The sequence below is a fragment of the Engystomops pustulosus genome, chromosome 8 (genome assembly GCF_040894005.1).
Source record: "Engystomops pustulosus chromosome 8, aEngPut4.maternal, whole genome shotgun sequence".
Lineage (NCBI taxonomy): Eukaryota > Metazoa > Chordata > Amphibia > Anura > Leptodactylidae > Engystomops > Engystomops pustulosus.
In genome coordinates, this window is record NC_092418.1 from 89,559,966 (window position 1) to 89,585,332 (window position 25,367).

General features: G+C 39.7%; 1 protein-coding gene across 1 annotated transcript; it reads left to right on the forward strand.

The window, feature by feature from the left end:
• The first annotated feature begins 5,188 nt into the window (after positions 1-5,188).
• On the forward strand, positions 5,189-24,144 carry LOC140075586 (acetylcholine receptor subunit alpha-1-B). The gene is made up of 9 exons (XM_072121675.1): positions 5,189-5,365; positions 10,068-10,213; positions 10,990-11,034; positions 13,973-14,082; positions 15,267-15,462; positions 17,791-18,028; positions 19,577-19,800; positions 20,226-20,459; positions 22,099-24,144. Exons 1-9 carry the CDS (start codon positions 5,323-5,325, stop codon positions 22,228-22,230), a joined length of 1,368 nt encoding a protein of 455 aa, XP_071977776.1. The 5' UTR covers positions 5,189-5,322; the 3' UTR covers positions 22,231-24,144.
• The last annotated feature ends 1,223 nt before the right edge of the window (positions 24,145-25,367 follow it).

Below are 25,367 nucleotides of genomic sequence, written 5' to 3' on the forward strand. Positions count from 1 at the left end.
ATAGGTTTGTTCTTAAGTTGAATTTGTATGTAAGTCGAAACTGTATATTTTATCATTGTAGTTCCCGACAATTTTTTTTTTTTGCCCCAGTGACAATTGGAGTTTCAAATTTTTTTGCTGTAATAGGACCAAGAATTATCAATAAAGCTTCATTGCAGACAATTTTAAGCTGATTATTGCAGTCTGGGACTATTTTAAAGCATCCAGAGAGCTTCACCAGAGGTCACAGGGGGCAGAGGGGTCTGTCTGTAACTATGGGTTGTCTGTAAGTCGGGTGTCCTTAAGTAGGGGACCGCCTGTATTAAGAAATTGTGTATTTATAATGTTCTACCAGCAAAGCAATGGGTGTTCATTACCCATTAATGTGCAGTAGTAATTATTGTCTGTTCATATTGATATGTATATTACATGTGGTTTGAATAAAATTTTTATCTGTTTAAATTGAAGTTTGTGTGTATTTTTATCTTTTTAACACACCACACAAAGTACACAGTGGGGGTCATTTACTAAGGACCCGATTCGCGTTTTCCCAACGTGTTACCTGAATATTTCCGATTTGCGCCGATTTTCCCTGTATTGCCCTGGGATTTAGGCGCACGCGGTCGTGCATTGGCGCTGGCATGCACACGACGGAAATCGGGGGGCGTGGCCGAACGAAAACCCGACGGATTCTGAAAAACCGCCGCATTTAAAAAAAAAAAAAGTGTCGCAAGACTTGCACTTACCTTCACTAGGAATAGGCCGGTGAACTTGAGTGCATTTCGGCGGGCCTCGGGGAACTTCAGCGCAGCAGCGCCACCTGGTGGACGTCGGAGGAACTACCTTAGTGAATCCCGACTGGACCCGAATCCACTGCAGAGAACCCGCCGCTGGATCGCGAATGGACCGGGTAAGTAAATCTGCCCCAGTATATCAGAAGCAAGTGCACAAAAATATAAGAGAACAGCAGTTACATCAAATTGGAACACCTTGTAACGTATTTGCAAAATTACTTAAAGAGAACCTGCCATTTAAATGAACCCACCCAAAATAAATACCTTAGAAAAACCGTGGATTAAAAAGCATTGCCCTTATCCCTAAATGGTTCCTTTCCATGGCTGCAATGTTAAAATCAGCCAGTCAGGTCAACAATTACAATATTGGGTTCTTCCGTTTTTAGCTGCAGCGTCTCCTGGTGTCTAATGTAAAATTAGATGTGGTAGTGGATTTGTATTGATAGAAAACCCAGGTATACACAGACGCACTGCTCGGTGTAGATCAGCTATTGGATTTATTGGTAGATAAAAGGGACAAGGCATTTCAGGAATGCACCGTTCCCTTTATTTAGGTAGTTAAAACGTAAATTTTTAGTCATTTGGACCTGATTAAGGGAATGGTTCGCTCGCGAAATGCGTTCTCCGTTTTATCTACCTGAATAAATATGATATCTGATCCATCGCCAAGCAGCGCGCCTGTGTATACCTGGGTTTTCTGATAATACAAATCCTTCTTCCCGATTGACAGGTCTCACTGCTAGGACATGCTGCTGTATGGAACATTAGGAGAGAGCTCTGTTACCTTTACCAGTTACATTTGCAATGTCTACCCCATGTATGTATCTAAGCACATCAAATCACAGCCAGCCTCCATGGAGGATGGGGTGGAGTAGAAGTCCATGAAGGCTGCTGCGATTTCATGTAATCAAATACATACATGGGGTAGATGTTGCAAATGTAACTGGTAAAGGACCTTAGATGACATCACCCTGGTCACATGACATTAAGTGCTAAATGCTGAGAAGAGGCATGGGACATGGGGAGGGGGGGATCGGAGGGGCTGTCCAAGCAGGACACGTAGCCTATGATGCTAGGTAATATAACATAAAGTTGATTCATGGGCATGTAAGGGAAACAATTTTTGCTAAAAGGATGTCAGTGAGTTAAGAGGGCTCTATGGGAACCTGTCACTGTATTTGTATTTGTAAAAATGTGGTGACAGGTTCCTTTTAAAGGGGATTGTTATCCCTAAAGAGATTAGGCAATAACAATCTGATCAATCAAAATTACACCGATCTTGAAAATGGAGCTCTTAATTCACAAGAACAGGCGTCCCTTTCTCACTAATTGCTTGGAGCACCTTTCAATTCTACAGGAGCACCAGAAATTGCCGGGCATGGTGCTCAGCTATCTCCAGCATATCCACAGACAGTAAATGAGAGTGGCACAGACATCTGACAGATGTCCTTGGCAATATCCGCCACTCATGTACTTTTGAATGAAGCACCAGGACCCATGCATGACCTGCTTCTTAATTCAGCTAGTCACAACAGCGCCACCCATTTTTGTGCCGGGGTCTGTTCTCATGATCACTAGGGGTCCCAATAAGAGGACCTTCACTGAACAGTGGACAGGGAATAACAATCAAAGTTGGTACAACCAATAGGGCAGATTTGTAAGAATGTTATTTGTTTTTTTTATTTTTGAGTAAACTACACAAAGGATATTGCCTATTCATTCACAGAGTCACTATACAAAATTCTTAAAATCTTAAACTTGTGCCAAGATATGTGACTTGCCACTAGCCACTCCATGGGGGGAAGATCTATTTGCAATGACTAAGGATAGAAAATAGAGCTAATTTTGAATCAAATTTTCACCTGTTTTAGACATTTCTTGACTTCAACACAACCCAAGATGCAACAAATCTATTAAGAGACATGTGCCTGTTAATACTCTAACAAACTTTCAAATGAAATCCTTAATACTAGGTCATGAATATTAGGTAAAAAGAGTCTGAGCTATACGAATATGATATACTACGCATATGAACCCTGATAAAGTTGTAATTCCTGCTACGCGACCTGTGGTTTTCCCCTCTTAACATCACCTCCATGCTAAGTGTGCAGAAAGGAGTGTGGAGTGGGGTATGCTGGGGTGCACAGTGAGCCAGGCCGGGGACCACCCACTCCGGTGCCGGTGCATTAGTAGCTATGCTTTAGAATTAGTCTGGTCTCTTAGTGTATCCAATGTTACACGTGGAGTGGGGGAAACATCAAAAGTCGGTGCATCTTAAGCTTCCCCACATTGTGATATATTATTGATAAGCTCACATTATTTTGTCTTTGACGTAAAATAAAACATTTAATTTACACACCCTTTTACTCTGCCTGAATTACAGTGATGGCACCTATGGCACGATGGCACCTAGTAAGACTCCATGACAGATTGTAGTGTCAAGGACTGTCAAAAAGAAAGATACAGCCGAAATCAAGGAATATGGGCTGCCAAGCAGGCAGGAGACTGCGTAGGTTCACCTGACTTGGGCCAGCATCAAATTAATAAATTCATTAATTAACTCATCTGCTGCTGGGGAGCTCCCATTTGTCTGCGGGCAGCGTGACGGCAGAGAGCTACTGCGCTGGCACAGAGCTCAAATAATGCCAGAGACGGGCGGATAGAGGCAGGTCAGTAGCCTTCACCCCCCCTAGAGCTGTCTTTAGGCTACCTCATGCCCCCAGTAGCCTCAGAGATTAATTTGCATACTGAATCATTAAACTTTATTTGTGCAGCAGCTACATCCCTGGATTAGTGACAAACGGGATGCAGCTGCTTACTGGACAGGGAATCTACCATGGGGAATCTTTCAGAAACTAGATTCCCCATGGTAGATTTCCTTAAAGACAGTTATATAAATATGTCCCAAAGCCCAAAATGAAAAAAATCCTTGACTTGCATTCACATATGGCGTTTATTATTGAGTTTACAAATGCCGGGGGCAGGGCTCGGCCCAATTACATCTGCATTTCCAGTCAAAGGCATGCGATCGGTAACCAGAACCCAGGGTTTTGCACGCGCACAATGCTTGTTACCGTTCGCATGTATTTCACTAGCCAAGCCCTGTCCTCAGGAATTTGCATTGCATTTGTAAACGTATTGCAAACGCTAAGTGTTCTACCCATACTAATGGGACTCATAGTCCTAAATATGTGTAAAATAGTGAATAAATGTGGAAGCCTATACACAGTCTATACTAAGGCCCTTGTATCAAGGATACTGCTACAAAAGATGATATCGGCATTAAATGGCACATAAGTGGGGATACTATTACAGAGACACAATGGGAATTAGTGATGCAAGGTACAGATGAAACATATTGGGAGCCCAGAATAGGTCCTTAGTATCAATATAACAAAGAACCCCCAAAAAATCCTTTACTAGTATAAATATAGAAAGATATTGAGACTAGTGTTAAGCGGACCTGAACCGCACTATTTACTTTTTGTAAATAGTTTATGTTTTTGTAAATAGTTTCAATTGTCCCAGTGAGTTAGTCTAGGGTTTTCGCTACTTTTGGCAGTGGATGGGCTTTTGCCCTGACAGATGAGTTTCAGTGCGGCTTGCTGCCGTTTCCCCATGACTCTGCTGAAACTGGTGGTGCCGGCCCGAGGCTGATTGTTTTAAGAGGCAAGAGAAGAGGAAGCAGGGTAGTAGGAGGAGGCAACCGGAAGGAGTGATAACCGGCAATGCTTGGTGGTGGAAGTATCAGCTGTTGGTGCTGGTCAGGGATGGCCTGCCGAGAAAAATAGTAGTGGCTGCTGGAAATGATTGTATTGTGGGACGGCCACAACCCTAAAAAATTTTAGAGCTTTTCAAAGGCCAGCATTTTTCAGCCCTCTACCTCTTACTGCCTCCATTTTACAATCATTTTTGGATGTTAAACTTTGGCTACTCATTGACTTCAATGTGGTTTATGTTCGGGGCCAAGTTCTGGGTCAAGTCTGGGTTCCGAACCAAATTTTTTCTTGATGTTTGGACAAAGTCAACAAAAACAATAACCTTTGTTTAGTCCTGTTAACATTTGCACCCTTCAACCACAAATCCTGCATAGGTGCAACCAAAATGGAACCAAACCGAACACCACACAAAAAAAAGATTAAAAAATCATAAAGACAACAGTATTTTTTACAAAACTGCCTTCATGGCGTCCAAGACCACATTTTGATTTTTTGGTTGCAGGCAGAGATATAGAAACACACCTACGTACAGTATAAATTAGAGATAATTTATTAATGGGGAATATAAATAAGATGGGCTTAACCCTCTGTAACTCTACTTGAACCAATAACTTGTAGGAGACATGTCTGCTCTATCATTTCTCCAAGCTCCCAGAGGCTCAGCTGTCCCTGGGAACAGGTGGAGAGCAATAATAGCCCAGTAGTTTCATTCCAATCCATGGCACCGGAAGCGGCTGTGTCCTACACACCAGACAAGTTTCAACTGTCTAAGATTTCATCATTCCCGGCATCAAACCAAAGTGTAAGAGAGCTGGGAGAAAAGGAAGGAAATGGATTTTACTATCGTAAGCCTTATTTTCTTCATAACATCAGGTATTTTTAATATTTTTACTTTATATATCACTTTTATTGCATTGTACAACACATATGTTGGAGTGGGAATCGCCCTGGTACATAATTGTAATGTCGCTTTGATCATTTATTCCTGTATTTTGCATATAAGGTTTGAAGCCTCTGTTGCACTTACAAATATAGTTAGAATGTGTGATAGTTCAGTTGGTTCCGTAGATGTTTATGTTGTTTTTTTGTGTGTATAATGTGTGGGTCGATATTTTAGGACAGTGAATTCTTCTGTAGTACATTTTGTTGTGAAGGTCCGGCCTCTGACAGCAAATCTCATGCCAAAAGGGTCTTAGATAAGACAGAATTTTTAAAGCAGAAGTTATACTAGTCTGGATCTTACATTCAGAGAAAAACTGGATGCGTAATTTGCCATTTTTTAACATTGGAATATAATATTAAAGTAACAAATATTATTGAATATCAATAATATCAATATTTATTTGACATTGTATACAATGTTATATAAAGGCTGTGAAATATGAAATGTAATAACCCCTTGAAGCTCAGTGTTTCTTAGGTTTTTGAGTTTTGTTTTTTCATAGTTCCATATGAGGGTTTGTTGTCTGCGGCACCAATTGTATTTTTTGTGCCATGTACTGGAAATCTGGAAAAAAAATTCCAAATGTGCTGGAATTCGCATCGAAAATGCAGATGCACTATTTTCTGTTGGGCTTTGTTATAAGATTTCACTGTACGGTCCAGATGACACCTCCCTTTACACTTTGGCTCAATACGATCACAGAGATACCAAATTTACTGTATAAATTGGTCGGGTTTTTTTGTCTTTATAAAAAAAAATGTAAAAACTTTGCATAAAAAAAAAACCTTTTGTGCTATCTTATTCCGACACCCGTAACTTTTTCATACTTTAACATTTGGAACTGCTGTCAATTTTTACCATTTTTTTACCATTTGTACAACTGTACCTCCGTTTCATTTTTATTCGGATTTTCACAGGAGGCAAAATGACAAAAATGCATCAGTTTGGATCCTTTTTTTTCATTCATAAAGGAGATTATATTTTGGAATGCAGGATAGCTAATATTTTAAGATTTTTTGGTTTATTTGTTTACTTTTTAAGTGCCACTAGCGCCACTTCAGAAGAATATCGCAGGACATCAGGTCATGCAGGTGGCAACACAGTCCAGCCTCGGCACCTACACTAGAGATAGGAAAGGCTTTGATTCTGCTCGGGGTCCAGTGAAGGACCTCTGGGCGGCCTGTGTTAAAATATTTAAGTTAAAGCTTGACTGAGGAATTGATGGCCTAATGATGGCCTGATCATTAGGCTGCTACACAGGCGTGGAGATAAGGAGAAAAGAGGGTAATTTTTTCATATTTTTAAAAACATTTAAATTTTTTTTACTATTATTTTAGACCCTCTAAGGTACTTAAGGGTCTGATCACATATACAATATACTGCTTCTATATTACAGGCAACCATTTGCAGACAGTAATATACAGCACCAATTGACAACTGTGACAAACAATTAACACCCTCCGATGATGTCATAGAGGGCGCCAATCAGCATTTACAGAAGGCCGGGCCCATGTGCAGCATTGTTAGCTGTGGCAGTTACTGGCAGGTGTCAGCTGTATAATACAGCTGACACCCCCTGTGTACGGAGTGTCCATTAGCCCTCTCCACACTCCCTTGGCAGCTTTCAGCCCATTATGTTAGAGGGAGCTGGGCATCAAGGGGTTGAATACAATTAGTCCTTATGAACACCAAATACAATGTTTATAGTTAAAATTCCATAGTGACCACTGTGTTTTGAAATTTTAGGCCAAACATAGTTTTTTTCAGTGTTGTTGCATTGTAAGACTCTTTACATTTTTTAATTTAGGAAGATACGGTACATGATTTCCAATGGCCCCATTTGGAGGCACAGGAAACATAGAGAGAAATTTATTAACCACCTGCGCAAGATTCTTTGGGAAAAGGGGACATGGTCGGGTGGGAAATAGTCTCTGTGCCCCCAAAAATAGGAGGGTCCGGCACATTGTGGTACACAGTTTAAACCAGCTAAAAGCAGGTCTAAAAGTGGAAATCAACTATTTTAAAATTGCAACAGATTCATCATGACAAAAAACTAGTGTTCTCCTGCTCTGTCAGAGCCTGTGACACATTAATGAATTCCCCCATTAAGTTTTATTGTTGGAGAAAATAACAGTTCTGCTATGACCTCGAAAAATTTTACTCAATAACCACATAATAATGGGAAAAACTGTTCTCCATTTTGTGTGTTAACTTTTGCAAAATAAAGCCACTTTTATTAAGAGTGCTTCCTTTTAATTTTTTATGCTTCCTATCTCCTACATTTTTTTAAAAAAGAGATCAAAAATTCAGATGTGACCCAAAGTAGTATTATTGAAACATTATCCCACAAAAAGCAAGTCCTAATAATAAAAGTTATGGCTCTCAGACTATAATGACACATACATAAATGAGTTCTTCTTAAAAAGATGTTACTTGTTCTCTAAAACTTAAGACTACCTGTACATATTTGGTGTCTCCTTTACCACTAATCACATAAATAATTAAGCATTTGTTTTATATCATACAAGAACTGAATCAATGTTTTTATTAAAAAAAAAAAAAAAAAAAATATCCATTCCTCCATTCCTCCTCATGAAAGTTAAAAGATTTGTATTGTTATCTTATTTGTACCCTGTAAATGAAGCCATTGGAAAATACAACAAGTGTACAAGTCTACAAGTGTAGAGCCACGAAGAGTGGGGGAATTATATTGTGTATAAATAATTCCTAATGAGGATTAGGGATTGTTGTCTTCAAATTCCATTCTTCCTTCCATTGTCTAGAAGTGTTGAGGAATGGTTATCACCTATCAATAGAATAGTGGATAAATGCATGATTGCTGTGGGCCTGACCCCAGATGTCCCTAATATTCATTGGGGCACATTTACTTACCCGGTCACTGGAGATCACAGTGACCGCATTGTGCTTCTATAATGCTGCGTGCAGCGATTCACTAAGATTGTGCACCAGGAAACATAAATGTGTCACTTCCCCGCTCAGGTCCGACAGAGTTCACCATCTTTTTTGTGGTGCATTTTAAACATAGGACTTGCAAAAAATGTAAAAGTTAAATACCGCGCTTGTTCCGAATCAGCAGGACCGACCACTGGCACGTCCCCTAATTTGTGTCGCGTGGAAGCCAGCGCAGTTGTGCCACAAAAAGGGTCACATGTGCCACAATCCCAGCGCACGCACTTCTTAAATACCTATACAAGCCATTTTAGCCCCAGTGCACAGTCCGACAAAAGTGCAGTGACCCTTAATAAATGAGCCCCATTGTGTGACAATAGTATTGAGGCATAGCCGCTCTGGACCTCTAGAAAATAAAACCCCTTTAAGCAGAGGTTCATCCCTATTTCTGTTTCCCTGCACAATTTTGGCCCTTGTATCACACTGGGTTGTTGACAAACCATGTGGGAGCTAATATGGCTTTTCAGTTGGTTGTCACTCAGCTTTCTTATGAACAGATGGGACTGCAGGAATTAGATGAGCATTGCACTCAGCTTTTTCCAGTGGTCCCATAGTAATGAATGAAGCAGGCACATTGGTCAGCTGCTGGGCCCCCACCGATCTACATGATTTCCCAATGGTGTGGGAAACACTTGATCAATAACCCCACTTTTTTATTATATACAATAGGGTTTTAAATGCATTTTTATGCAGTTGAGGGAAACTCTGCTAGTTTTTTTTCTATAGTTTTGTACATTTTTGCCCCAATATACTGTATTTAGTGTCATTAAAAGCTCTTTCCTTAATTTATGTACTGTACGTAAAGGACATACCTTATATACTCGAGTATAAGCCTAGTTTTTCAGCACAAAATTTGTGCTCAAAAACCCTAACTCGGCTTATACTCGAGTCAACTAAAAACATAAAGACAAAACTCCCCTTTCTGACGTCTGAGGCAGAAGAGGACCTATGGGGGATGTCGGAAAGATGAGTACAGTGTTATTTTTTTTTTCTTCTACAGGGGCTGGGTAGGCTGTATGCTACAGGGGTTGGGTAGGCTGTATGCTACAGGGGCTGGCAGACTATATACTGGGAGGCTGTAACCAATGCATTTCCCACCCTCGGCTTATACTCGAGTCAATAGGTTTTCCCAGTTTTTTGTGTTGAAATTAGGGGTCTCGGCTTATACTCGGGTCGGCTTATACTCGAGTATATACGGTATGTGTTTTGCACATTTGTAATCTGTAAAAAACAGTATTAAGGCTACATTCACACGGCCATAGGGGGACATATATACAGCCGCCATATATATGTTGTATATATTTCCCCCATTGGCCGGCAATGGGCACACTGAGCGTTGCCGTGCCGTGATAGGACATGTCCTATCTTTCTCCATATTATGGCACCATGTGCCATGCATCTCAATAGAGAGTGTGGGGGCAAGCAGGGGGGGGCGACGTGTGCATGGCGTGCTATGGTACGACGGGCACACGTTTGGCTGAATGTAGCCTAACCATGCTTTTTCCCAATAATGCTATTTTACCTTTACCAAACTGCACAAATGTGCCCTAATTCACTGTTGATGGAAGTAAAGTCGCAATTGCCCACCAGCCTGCTGACAGCCCCCATATATAAGCTTCCCGGACGCCTACATCCTATAATATATTCTCTCTATCTCTACAGCTGGAGCCTCTCTCTCCCATGAACATGAAACGCGTCTGATTAAAGACCTCTTTGCAAACTACAACAAAGTTGTGCGTCCAGTGGAGACATTCAGTGATAAAGTGGTGGTCACAGTTGGATTACAGCTCATCCAGCTTATCAATGTGGTATGAACTTTTAAGAAGGGTCAATGCTAGAATTTACTACTCACAAATAATGAGGGATATTTTGCTTGTGGGTGAAATTCCAGGATGAACCTTAAGTGCACTGTAACCTTTACAGATTAACTTAATGTGACCTTTTCTGCATGCCTTTGAATGCATGTGTGTCCAATTCTTCAATGTTTTATTATTTTTTGCACAATTTGCCTTTCTTTAACAAGGAGCTTAACAGCAAATTTCACAACAGGTGTTTGTACCATGAAATACCCAATACATTTCCTTGTTCAATCTAAATTGGTATTTAAACAGTCCTCCTTATCATGCTGTTCATATTTTAACATCCAAGAAAACACCAAGAAAACACCTAACAATTAATCAACAGTATATGGTTATTGCAAACATATGAGATTAGCTTAGTCACCGTGAAGAGTTTTGTAACTCTGTGCCCCAGAACCACAATGACCTGAGAGACACCCTTTAAGAAGAGTGAGTTCTTGTGCATTTAGTTGACTTCTGAAGGGCGAGACATAATTGTCACGCTAAAAATGATGCTCAAGGCCACATGCCAAGTTATTATCCTTGACATTTTTGTGGGTTTATACCCACCACTGTTGTTTCAGATGAAGAAATCGCCATTATATTCACCAAATTAAAAGCCCTGCATTCATGATATAATATCATTGCACAATGAACTTTTTGCTTTTGAAGCCAAATAGCGCAAACTTTTTTTAAGTAGTTTAATACAATATTACAACTCATACTATCATTTCATATGTTTCCAGGATGAAGTCAATCAAATTGTAGCAACAAATGTTCGTCTCAAGCAGGTTTGTGCATCTTTTATAATGTAAATGTTACTTTTGTTTGTCTCCTTTTGGGACGTGGAATTAAAAGAAGAATTCCAGGACTTGTATGTAAATGATCTATACTATCTTATGAATAATGAGGTTGTAAAACCTTGAAAATCTGGGACCACAATAATCAACTGCACATAGTCACTGTAATGTCACAGGTCCCTTTCTCTCTTTGTTGTAAATAAAGCCACAGTGCCTCATTGCTAAAAGTAGCTGTGCCAGGTACTGCAAGTCCACCAGAGGCCCTAACCTAATCCTGGACCCTATAGATATTGTAGAAGACAACCTACTGTATTTTTCGGACTATAAGGCGCACAAAAAATCCTTTGATTTTCTCAGAAATTAAAGGTGCGCCTTATAGTCCAGTGCGCCTTATATATGAACCGTACTTACAGACAACAGCTGCCTTGAACTGTGCACAGGTCTGCCACCTGCTGGTCATTCATCCTTATAATCCGGTGTGCCTTATATATGAACCTAGACATTTAAGCAGGTATTTATTGATGGTGCGCCTTATAACCCGGTGCGCCTTATAGTCCGAAAAATACGGTAATCTTGAGGCTACAGGATTTTTCCTGTAATATGGTGAAGGGTGGGCCCCCAGAATAACTTTATTTGGTGGGCCCAAAGAGCCCCAGAACAATACTGATAAGCATTTGTGTTTACCTAAACCCCGTTTGACAAATCAAGTTTTGTTGATCGGACCTCAAAGTTGACCATTAAAATTTAAAGGAAATGTATCATTAAATACTAGCATAGATCCAAATACTCATAGATCCAGACACTGTGACTGTGGTTATCTTTTTATATTTGCTATCTATGGCCTCCTTTCTTCTTGAATCAACTTTTAAAATGATGCTAATTTTAAAAGTTTAGAAGGAAACCAATGAGATGATAACCACAGTCATGGTGTCTGGAACTATGGTTACGTGCCCCTGGTTTATTTTGATGATAGATTTTGTTTAAAGTTGAACATCCTTGTTTTTAGTTTACAACCAATCCATAAGATCATTTGGTACCACCCAGTTGTCATTTTCTTCATAAATGCCAAATAGGAATAATAGAGAAGGGGCACAATATAGAATTATATGAATAATAGCTTCAAGTTATTAAAAAATACAAGTATCTTTTAAACGGAAATGTCAGGAAAAGTGACAGGTCCTTAAAATGAATACAGTTGTGGAAAATCCATTAATGGGAGATAGCAGTAGTTATATATTTGGGGATATTATGAATCAGTAGATAAAACTGAACTTTAGCTCATGGCGTCCCCCTCGTCGTCTCATCACGTGGCTGTCATTCCAATATAATTACTCTCATTCTACCCCGATGAATACACGGCTTTGTATCCATCCTTGTGGCAATTCTTGTCTGCACCGATCATCACTGTGGATTAGACATGGTCAGATCCCGGCATCCAGTTCTTCTCAATGCTTCATCTTATCTCTGTGAAGAAAAAATATATGGAGCATCCAGCTATTAATAAACAAAGTGTGGACATTGTTATCCTCATAGTCAGTGGATATATATATAGTTGAGAGAATAATACCTGGATGAACCAATTAATATTATGTTGTTGTGTGCCTAGTTTATGCTTAATGGGAATCTGTCACCGCGTTTCGCCTACACAAACTAACTGCTGTTACATAGGGCTATACCACACGTGTCATCCATACCTTTGTTTTTATTTTCTAGTTGCTCCTTCTATGCAAAAAGTTAACTTTATCAATATGCAAATGAGGCTAAAGTGCTCTGGGGGGTGTTGGGGCGGAGCACCTCAGGACTCCAGCTCCAAAGCAATAATAACTGCTGCACTTCCACCAAAATAATAATAATTCTTTACGTATATAGTGCACACAAAGCATGTCAAATTGGTCCCTGTCCCCATGGGGCTCACAATCTAATCAATCTAATCAACCTACCAGTATGTTTTGGAGTGTGGGAGGAAACCGGAGGAAACGCACGCAAACACCATCCAGCACCTTCTCTCATTCTTCCCTGTCTTGTCACACCTGGGTCCAGCTAAATCTGGAGCCAGAGCCCTGAGCTGCCCAGCCACAGCACTTCTCTCTATTTTTCATATTTCTAAAGTTTTGGCACAATAAAACATAATAAAGTACAATAAAATCAAAGGTATGGGTGACATGTGTTGGCACAGCTAGTAAATCATGGTGACAGATTCCCTTTGTGATGCAAAGTAGAGACATAGACGTCCATGTTTTGTCAATAGGTGACAATAAAATGTGATGCTTCCCCTGCTAGTAGTATAGTCATAGTTGTTACCTGCAGCCACCACTAGAGGAAACTGTATTCACCAGCATTCATCAAGATCAGTTATGCAAAAACATAAGCAATAAGCGCCTCCTAGTGGTTGCTGCATGCAATCATAATCTTAATCAAATCCAAAAAAACAGAAGCACCCTATATTGGCACTAAATTTTTAAAGTCCTGTTACATTTCCAATAGGTGGATATGGTCAGATAATTTCACTGCAAATATTGCATTGTGATAGAAGAGAGACTAGAAAAAAGAGACTACAACATTTATGTGCACATAATTTTATGCCCAAAAACAAAATTTGTGAACATATATGAGGGACATATATTCGATATACGTCCTCCTTACGTGGTGAGAACAATGAGTGCTGCTCTATCTTTGTCCATATATCATTATTTTCTATGGAGAGGGGAGGGGTGAGTAGCACTCACCTCTCCTCCTTTTGGGCATACCTCCATGTGAATGCACCCTAACATCCACTGGAGGTCAGTGAGACACGAAGACAAAAAAATTCAGGTCTTTGTTCAAATTCTACAGCTCTATGTGTATAAATATGTGTCACAATAGACTTGAGCTATGGTTAATGTTTTGTACATGTAAGATGACACTAATATATTTTGTTTTCTTTATTTAGCAATGGGTAGATGTGAATTTAAAATGGAACCCAGCAAAGTATGGCGAGATCCAGAAAATACGAATTCCTTCCAGTGATATTTGGCATCCTGATTTTGTTCTTTACAACAAGTAAGATCAGTTCACTTTCTGTTTTTATCATATGGCTGGTAACTCAATTGTCCGTCCATCCGTCCATCCATCCATCCATGCCTCCATCATAGTGGAATAATTCAAGTGGTGTTTATTCCCAAGCTGCTACATTTCAGCTTCATCCGAAGCCTTTCTCAAGCAAAAGCTTTTTCCTTGAGAAAGACTTCGGATGAAGCTAAACATCCTTATAGCAGCCTCTCACTATGTCAAATACGGCGCAGGGACTCAAAACCACTAAGTGCGATTTTGCAGTGCGCCAGAAAATGGCACATAAATGCGCCAAATTAACAAACTGCGCCCGATTTTTGCGCACAAAAAACGCAAACTATGATTAATGTCCCCCTTTATCTATATATCTAATAGGTATTATCTATCTATCTCGCTTTTCTATCTATCTATCTATCTATCTATCTCGCTTTTCTATTTATCTATCTATCTATTATCTATCCAACTATCTATCTATCTATCTATCTATCTATCTATCTGTCTATCTGTCTGTCTGTCTGACTATCTATCTATCTATCTATCTATCTATCTATCTACCTCATATCTATCTATCTATCTATCTATCTATCTATCTATCTATCTATCTATCTATCTATCAATCTATCTCGCTTTTCTATCTATCTATCTATCTATCTATCTATCTATTATCTATCTATCTATCTATCTATCTATCTATCTATCTATCTATCTATCTACCGATCATCTATCCAACTATCTATCTATCTGTCTGACTATCTATCTACCTCATATCTATCTATCTATCTATCTATCTATCTATCTATCTGTCTCTTTATCTTACATCTATTATCTATATATCTAATAGGTATCATCTATATAAAGTTGTTGTTAATTCTAGAGTTAATGATATTTCCAAGAATAAGTCTTCTATGTATAATAGTACAATATTATATACATAAACATAATTTAGCATTATTCTCCAAACCAATGAGGCTCGCACAGGACACCACATCCTAGTATAAGCCCAACAACCCGAAACAATAGACTGACAACAAAGTAGTGCTCCCCTGTATGAACAGCCACCAAAGTCTGGAATAACTTTAGTTTTATATTATATCGTTACAACAATTTGTATATCAATTAATATGTAGAAACATTTGTGAATGTGAATAAAGATCTTTTTTTTAATTTTGTTATAGTGCAGATGGGGACTTTGCAATTGTAAAGGATACAAAAGTCCTCCTGGATTATACAGGAAAGATTATATGGACCCCTCCAGCCATTTTTAAAAGTTACTGTGAAATTATAGTCACATACTTTCCATTCGACCAGCAGAACTGTAGCATGAAACTCGGAACGTGGACCTACGACGGCAAGTTAGTGGTCATAAACCCGGTAAGGACTGAATGCAGGATTTGGTCAATGGGTCAATGTTTTGTAAAATTTCTAGCTACTTAATTTATCATTTTTTGTGTTCACAACATATAATAATACAGGCAGTCCCTGGGTTACATACAAGATAGGGTCTGTAGGTTTGTTCTTAAGTTGAATTTGTATGTAAGTCAGAACTGTATATTTTATCATTGTAACCCCAGCCAGAACTTTTTTGGTCTCTGTGACAATTGGATTTTAAAAATGTTGGATTGTCATAAGAACCAGGATTAACAATAAAGCTTCATTACAGACACCTGTGATTACTGTTATAGCTGTTTATTGTAGCCTAGGACTAAAGCACAATAAATTACCAATATCCAGAGGTCCGACCCTGTAACTAGGGGTCGTATGTAAGTCGAGTGTTCTTAAGTAGGGGACCGCCTGTAAATTGAAGTTATCCATATTATATGATTTGACCATTAAAATGGCAATGGTTATGGTGTATTTTCATGAATCCTTATCATACATCTAGTCTCATATGTTGTATATGACTGGCTGGATGCCTCATAAGTTGTTGTTCACATTTCCAACCAGAGGTCCAAAGTTTTTGATGTGAAATAGTTCTCCAGTGATATATCAGCAGTGTCACTGGGGTCTGATCTGCTCAGCTACTATTCAGTGTATGACAGATCAGTGACTGTATTGTAGCTTCTGTTATAAATGGAAGATCCAGAGCAGATGTGAATAGACCCTCAAGTCCTTATGTCATTACAGATTGGAAATTCCTACACTTAGGATCCTATGGTAACATGTAGTTCTGCCACAAATTAATATATTTGTTAATCAGTGACGCATGGAGCTGCCATGTATGCCTTGGGGCGACACAACGGATTGTGCTAGATGTACCAGTGTAGTAGTATAACATTGGGAACACAGGCATAAACATTACTAAGACAAAGCACAGAGTAGGTCATAGGTGCTGATACTGTGGTATAAGAGTATTTTTTTTTGGAACGCATTTCAGCTCAGAACTTGACAAAGGCTTAAAGGGATATTCCTATTTGAGCAATATAATAGTATTGTTTGTATGATGAAAAGTTATACAATTTTCCAGTATACTTTCTGTATCAATTCCTCACAGTTATCTAGATCTCTGCTTGCTTTCTTTCCATAGAAAGCTTCAGGGTGGTGTCACACGTGGTGTTTTGAACCCGTTTTTAGGCCGTTATTAAGCAGTCCGTTAAAAAACGCATACGTTTAAAACCGCATGGGTTTTTGAAAAATGCATGCGTTTTTGTCCGTTTTCACAATTATCTTAATTAAAAAAGCTCAAAATGGATGGGTTTTCAAAAAACGCATGCATTTTTAAACAAATTTGTTTTTTAACAGGCCAAAAACTGGTTCAAAACGCCACATGTGCCACCACCCTCGATGTTTCTTTCCAGTGGACAAACATCTAACCATGGTCACACAGGTGCAAGGCTTGTTATATCACAGAGAGTAATCAGAGCTGTTTGATATAACGAGCCGTGCACCTGTATGACCATGGTCAGATTTCTGTCCCTTGGATGTAGACATAGAAGCTTTCTATAGAATGACAGCAAGCAGAGATCTAGAAAATGGTGAGGAATCGATACAGAAAGTATATTGGAAAATTGTATAACTTTTCATCATACAAACAATAACATTAACTTGCTGAAATAAAAACATCCCTTTAAGTTCTGAGCTGAAACATGCAAAGGCTTATTTTATACCAGATTCACCGATTATCACCGAGTCATCCTTCTTTTTTTCCCAAGAAATTTTTTTTATAAACTTGAAATAGTAAATAATTGTACAATGCAAATGAATCGTCCTTCTTTAAGTGCTTTGCCCTACTACATTGGTGACAGGCCAGCAGGACTCAAAAACAGTGATGGAACCATTGATCAATATGTTCATGACTAAGAACATTATTATTATTACACAAATGTGTCCCACCACATGTTCCACATGGTTTTTTTCCCCCATCCTCCTCTTTATCTTGGACACCACTCCCTTGTGAGTTGTCCATTCTTCCCAGATTTGCATTAACATTACTAAAGCAGTGTCACAACCAGTGGTCCCACAAAGAGTCACTCCCACCCATACACATACTGTATATGCTTGCCTCAGCCTGGCTAGGCATGCATGTGTTCTAACCAGGAAGCAGGGAGTGAATCTAGAAACCTCATTACATTAGATAATTAGCCTGTTCTGACAAAATTGTTAACTTTGGCCAACAACATTCAAGTAATGTGTTCTCCAATATCAGTGAAAGCATTGAACGCATTCAACTACATTTGCTAAATGGAATATTCTACTATTTAGGAAAGTGATCGTCCAGATCTCAGTAACTTCATGGAGAGTGGAGAGTGGTTGATGAAGGATTACCGCTGCTGGAAACATTCGGTGACATACACATGCTGTCCTGATGTCCCATACTTGGATATCACCTACCACTTCGTCTTACAGCGTCTTCCACTTTACTTCATCGTCAATGTCATCATTCCTTGTCTGCTTTTCTCCTTTTTGACGGGTTTGGTTTTCTATCTGCCCACTGATTCAGGTACGGAGGATTTTGGAGTAAGAAATGTTTCATACATGATCTTGAAGGGCTTCTATACGACTTTCCATAATGATCGATATTATTGTGACATAATGGCGGAGACTGGTGTATCCTACCCTAATCTTAACCCCTTAACGACTTGGCCTTTTTTAGTTTTTTCACTTCCATTTTTCACTCACCACCTTCAAAAATCTATAACTTTTTTATTTTTCCACATAAAGAGCTCTGTGATGGCTTATTTTTTGCGTAACAAATTGCAATTCATAGTGACGTGTCTACTCTATTCTTTGGGTTGCAGCGATCACGGGGATACCAAATTTGTATAGGTTTTATAATGTTTTCATACATTTACAAAAATTAAAACCTCCTGTACAAAAATTTTTGGGGGGATTTTGTCATCTTCTGGCGCCAAATAACTTTTTCATACTTTGGTGTACGGAGATGTGAGTGGTATAATTTTTTGCGACTTTAGATGGTGTTTTCATTGCTATAAATTTTAGGCCTGTACGGCCTTTTGATCACTTTTTATAATTTTTTTTCCGTTACAGGGTTAAACGTAGTAAAAAACCATTATTATATTTTGATAGATCGGGCATTTTCTGACACAGTGTTTATGATTTTTACTGTTTATTAATATTTATATCAGTTCTAGGGAAAGGGGATAATTTGAATTTTTAGGTTTTTTTTATTATAATTTTTTTTTAAACTTTTTTTTTATTTTTACTTTTATTATTTTTCAGACTCCCTAGGTTACTTTAACCCTAGGTTGTCTAATCGTTCCTATCATATACTGCCATACTGCAGTATGGCAGTATATGGGGATTTTCCTCCTCCTTCATTACAATGTGCAATTAGCACATTGTAATGAATGGGTTAAAATGAGACAGCTTCGGGCCTTCGTGAGACCCGAAGCTGTCATGGCAACGGATCACCGCTCCCGGTGACGTCATCGGGGAGCGACGATCCGCGGCAAGATGGCAGCGCCCATGCGCCGCCATCTTTTTGAAGCCGCCGGTAGCATTCACGGCGATCAACGTGAAAACACCCTCGATCGGTGCTATATAGCGCACACAGATTCCGCAGCGCTGTACAGATAAACATGGAAGCTTTCTATAGAATGACAGCAAGCAGAGATCTAGAAAACTGTGAGGAATTGATACAGAAAGTATATTGGAAAATATTTATTTCCTGAAATGGGAATACCCCTTTAAGCTCCTCTCCACAGATTATTAATAGACATCTGCAGTCCTACCTTTAACAATAACTCAAATCTATATCAACTCGGAGGTGGCGTACAGTATATACATACAGTATATGATCTCATTGAATATCCCATTCTAAAGAATGAAAGCTGGTCTTTATTATTTAGTTTTACTCTTAAAGAAATATTTCCTACATAATATCTACAAGATTATGGAGTTTGTAGAAATCCAGCCTATGGGTTCATACACTGATGTTGGACGATGCTCCAGTTTATCATAAAAGGGGTTAATGAGGACGAGGTTCGGGCTAAGTTAATGTTCCAATTTCTCTTTGTGCTTTTAACAGGAGAGAAAATGACGCTAAGCATCTCCGTTCTGGTGTCCCTGACTGTGTTTCTTTTGGTTATTGTTGAACTGATCCCATCAACGTCCAGTGCGGTGCCGCTGATCGGAAAATACATGTTATTTACAATGGTGTTAGTCATAGCATCAATTATTATTACTGTCATAGTCATTAATACTCATCATCGTTCCCCAAGCACTCACACAATGCCACCTTGGGTGAGGAAGGTAAGTTATGCTGTTATGCTGACAATTAAAGGGGCTATATGGTTTCTTTAAAGGGGTTGCCCAAACAATACAAAACCATGTAAAGAAAAAGAAACATGGCAATCAGCTGGGTACTGCAGGGTGAGCTCCTGAGACCCCTTTTACTATTAGCTAGTAAAAGTGGTCTCAGGAGCTAGTAACTAGATGATATCAGCAAGGGAAGGTTTGTCCTGTAACACACTTATCCTGCAGTGGCCACTACAGGGGAAATATAGTACTGCATGCTGCTCATTCAAATAAAGAAATTCATATTATGAACATGATCGCAGACATGTAAAAAGTAGTACTGCTAGTTTGTCAAATAATTTATAATGTTATCCATTTTATCTATTAGAAGCCATGTTTTCGTACTGCAAAATGCAATGACCACCCTTCTTTATATTCAGATTTTTATCGAAACAATCCCAAACATGATGTTTTTCTCTACCATGAAACGGCCGTCACAAGAGAAACAGAAGATCTTTGCAGAAGACATTGATATATCGGAAATATCTGGGAAACTGGGTCCTGCGGCAGTGGTTTACCAGTCTCCCATCCTAAAGAACCCTGACGTGAAGAGCGCTATAGAAGGAGTGAAGTATATCGCAGAGACCATGAAATCGGACCAAGAGTCTAATAAGGTTAGAAGGTTTTATCGGTTTTAGATAACAGAGTATATTAACAAAAGTGATCATCGGGGGTAATTTATTATTTGATTTACAGAATTTTTTTTGTCGCTCAATTTTGGTCGCAACCTATGCATCCTGACACTTTCTTGCTCTTCCAGTTTCTCCAACACTTTTTTTTCCATTTTTTATTTGCTTTCTGCCAGTTATTTAGCAGACATTTTTTATTTTTTTTGTTGCTGTGCCTTGTGATCCATATTTATTATATTTATTTATTATATGTCGGCGCCACAATTTAGCTCCTTTAACAATACTCACAGCTTTTTTTTTTTTTTTGGCGCACAATTTGGGCAGCTCTTCAATCCTGACACTTTTCCTGCACTTTAGGTTTCCTGATACTTTTTTTGGCTCATTTTTTAGCATATAATAAGACCAATAATAAGCAAGTCTACCAACTTCTGAAACCCTTTCTGAATGTGGTTTGTGTGACTTTCATTTGTTCTTCTTATGGTGTGAGCCAAATACATTAAGGCCCCCTAATATAACATCACAGTACAAAACACCACGAGTGGCAAACAACAACTAGCGTCAAATGTCTCTTGGTGGCACTATATGGCGGCATACTGGAATATGGACTTCTAGAGATTCTATGTGCACAAGTATCTTTTGCAGAATACATTTATTGCTATCCATTTATGCCTTTTCTTTCACACTTAGGTACATTTATCCTAAAATGATTGGTGCAAACATAAATTGGACAAAAAACATTATTTTTTATTTTTTCAGCTTAAAAGTATGTGCCCTTATCTTTTCACCTAGTGTAGTAGCCAGGGCCGGCTCCAGGTTTTGGTAGGCCCCGGGGCAACTCTGGCCGATGTCCCTGCAGTGCAGTTTTACACGAGGACAGCAGTGCCTCCATCCCACATGGGGAAGACTATCAAATTTTGTGCCCTCTCATACCAATTTAATATATATAAATACTTGTTACATATGAGCTATACCATATACCAGATTACTATGGAGATACATTACCAGAAACAAGATTACTAATATATATATATATATATATATATATATATATCCAGATTAAAGCTTATTATATAGATACAGGGCCAGAATCTTATAACATAGATATGTTAACAGAACCAAGCCTACTACATAGAAACAGCAAAGCAACCAACCTTACTACATAGAGGACAAAGAACCACAAGGACCAAGTCACAGTGCCTCACAGTAGCCAATATAGTTGCAGTGCCCCCCCACAGTAGCCAAAGTACCCCTCCAAAAGTCTCTTCTCATGGCCCACCCAGCAGTCACAGAGCCCCCACACTGCACCACCAGTAGCTACAGTGCCCATCCAGCAGCCACAGTGCCCCCTGCAGTCACTGTGCCCCCACACTGCTCTCTAATAGTCACAGTGCCCACCAGTAGCCACACTGCCCCCTAGTAGCCATAGTGCCCCCTAGTAGCCACAGCGCACCTCCAGAATCCGCATGGCTCACCCAGCAGTTACAGAGCCCCACACTGCCCCCCAGTAGCTACAGTGCCAATCCAGCAGTCACTGTTCCCCCACAATGCTCCCCTAGTAGCCCTTGCTTCTGGTGAAAATGTAACTTTTGGAAGGACTATCTTCATTCTCCTCTCATTTATGCAGGCTTCAGAAGAATGGAAGTTTGTGGCGATGGTGCTGGATCACATTCTGCTCGCATTGTTCATGGTTGTCTGTGTCATCGGAACTACAGCTGTCTTTGCAGGACGCCTGATTGAGCTTAATTCACAGGATTGAAATATGTTTCATTATTGAATGAATGGCAACAACATGAGTGAATATCTTTATCTGATGATACTGAAATGCCGTATTCCGCCACATACTGAAGAAGCTGCAGATGATGGTGCCTACCCTAAGATAACTCCTATCAGTTTGGATGATGGACTACTCCAAGTACTTTATTTGTGGCATTGTAAGGAAGTTTATTAAAGGGGCACTATGGTTTATATGGTTTAAGTAAGGAAGGGCACACAGATTTCAGGTCTATTGCTTTATAATATGATGGTCATAAGCAATTTCAGTAATAAAGGTATATTAAAGAAATGCTGGGGTGAAGCTAAACCTTAACTGTACATACATTATTCACATGATTGTGTATCTTCCATAATAAAAAAAATAATTCTATTTTCCTTTTACTTTCCATGTTCTAGGTGAGTATTAATAATGACTTTCCAGTAAAAGTCAAATAGGGTGTGTTCATGCTTATCTGCATTTAGGGAAGTATATATTACATGCTAGATGTAGGATTATATGTATAGTATAGCATTCAAAGTTATATATATATATATATATATATATATATATATAAAGACTTCAGTACAGTGATAATACATACAGAGATATCATAGTACAATTATTACCAACACAGTGCAGCGCTGGGGTCCTGCATTCAAGTCCCAGGCTCAACATCTGCAAAGAGTTTGTATGTTCTCTCCATGTTTGCATGGGTTTCCTCCAGGTCCTCTGGTTTCCTCCCACACTCCAAAACATACTGGGAGGATGATTAGATTGTGAGCCTCATTGGGGACAGGGACTGATTTGGCAAACTCTGCGCAGCACTGCGTAATCTGTGTGCACTATATAAATAAATGGTTTATTATTATTTATTATTAACACAGTGATGTCACAGTACAGAAACAATAAAAATGATGTTGCAGTAATTACAGGATATCATAGTGCAGGAATAATTCAAAACAATGTTGTCATGCCTAATACAGCTCCACAGCACATTACATTAATAAGTACAGTTTTACTTGCCACCTTCCATGGAAGCCCCGGCTCTGTAAATGGAGTACAGTTTTTACAGGCTGCTTTGATGATGTCAGAATACACTGGGGGTCATTTACTAAGGGCCCGATTCGCTTTTTCCCGACGTGTTACCCGAATATTTCCGATTTGCGCCGATTTCCCCTGAATTGCCCCGGGATTTTGGCGCACGCGATTGGATTGTGACGCATCGGCGCTGGCATGCACACGACGGAAAACGGGGGGTGTGGCCGAATGAAAACCCAACGGATTCGGAAAAACCGCCGCTTTTAAAACAAAAAAATCTGTCACGGAGCTTGCACTTACCTTCACTCAGCCTGGCTCGGTGAACTCCAGCGCGTTCCATTGCTTTTCAGCGCAGCAGCACCACCTGGTGGATGGCGGAGGAACTACCTTAATGAATCCCGGCCAGACCCGAATCCAGCGCAGAGAACGCGCCGCTGGATCGCGAATGGACCGGGTAAGTAAATCTGCCCCACTCTGTGTTTATAGGCTCTATTGTAGGACTATTGTAATGATGTCACCGATTTGTAATGATGTCCTAGGTGTGTGTATATTTTTAGGTTGTACCATAATGAATTGATATAGTAATAGTGTGCTTACGTATTTATAGGCTGTGCTCTATTCATAGGATATTCTCTTTTGTTATTATGTCGTTATCATGTATTCCTGGATTTATTCTCTATTGTGATGTGTATTGTTAACACAATAATAATACATGTCTGTTTGTGCTCTACTGTTGTTGCTGTTTCTGTAGAAGTGCAGGCAGGGCTCTATTAATGATGTTACAATGTAATGTGTTCATTTACATCCTACAGAAATTGATGATGAAGTCACTAAGTTGTTTCAGAAGATTGTGCTTTACTATGCTGATGTCACAATATTGTGTGTGAATTTATAAACTGTGTCTATATCAATGATGTCACAGTTTTTTTTTTAAGTCTGTGTTCTATTGTGGTGACATTTGCTTGGAGCTGGTGTTTATTCTTTTTATTGTGACTGATAATATACCACAAATAGAGAGAGCACACTGCGCCCTGTAGTACAGTCAGGCAAGGGAGAACAATCATCCTACTTTATACCGCTCACCTGAGATAGTGCTTAAAGGGGACCTACCACCACGATTCTACCTATAAAGGTAGAACGGGTGGTAGGTGGATGAATGGGACGTGAGGATAGCTCTTTTTTGGGCTAAACCTCACGTCCCGGCTATCCTTTAGTAAACTTTAATAAGTCTGTATGTAAATTTTTTTAAGTGGCTACTGGGGCGTGGAGTAGCTGGACATGAGGCTACACGTCGCTGCTATTCCACGCCCCAGTAGCCTCGTTCCCCCGCCTACCATGTAATCTTTGGCGCGCAGCTCCTCGTAAAAAATTTACATACAGACTTATTAATGTTTACCAAAGGATAGCCGGGACGTGAGGATTAGCCCAAAAAAGGGCTATCCTCACGTCCCATTCATCCACCTACCACCCGTTCTACCTTTATAGGTAGAATCGTGGTGGTAGGTCCCCTTTAAATAGGAGAAGGTTAATGCTTTGGTTGACCTACTGCAACATCCCCCACTGGGACCTAGCCTTTACTTGGGGCCTGGATGCAGCGGGGCCCAGGATACTGGAGTGGCTGGCGGTTGTGGCCTAGGCACGCTGTGGTCACGGTGCTTGGTATGGGAACCGGAGGGCTGTCCTACAGCCTGGCAGGTTTCCAGCAGGTGGTGTGTGCAAGAAATTGTAGAGAGGGAGAGGCTGCTGTACTGAATCTCCCTGGGGCAACCCTTTAGTGTCCGTAGTATATGTCCCTGGGTAGTGGATGGGGGAGCCCTTGATGGTACAGCGTATACAGGGACCAGACGGAGGCAATGTTGTGTAAAAGTAACTCACGGTTCTTCATTGAAACAACTGCAGGCAATGAGCCAAACGATTTCAGAACAGATGCCGGATTATTGGAGAAGTTCAGATTACTGGAGTGGTCATGGAGAGTGATCCTCAGGAGTAGATTCACCAGCCTAGTAGTAGCCTACTACCAGGCTGGGAGGTAGATGTGTCCAGGTATGGAAGCTGCAGCTTTGTCCTGGGTGTTCTGTGTGTCTGTGCTAGTGGTGCACTGA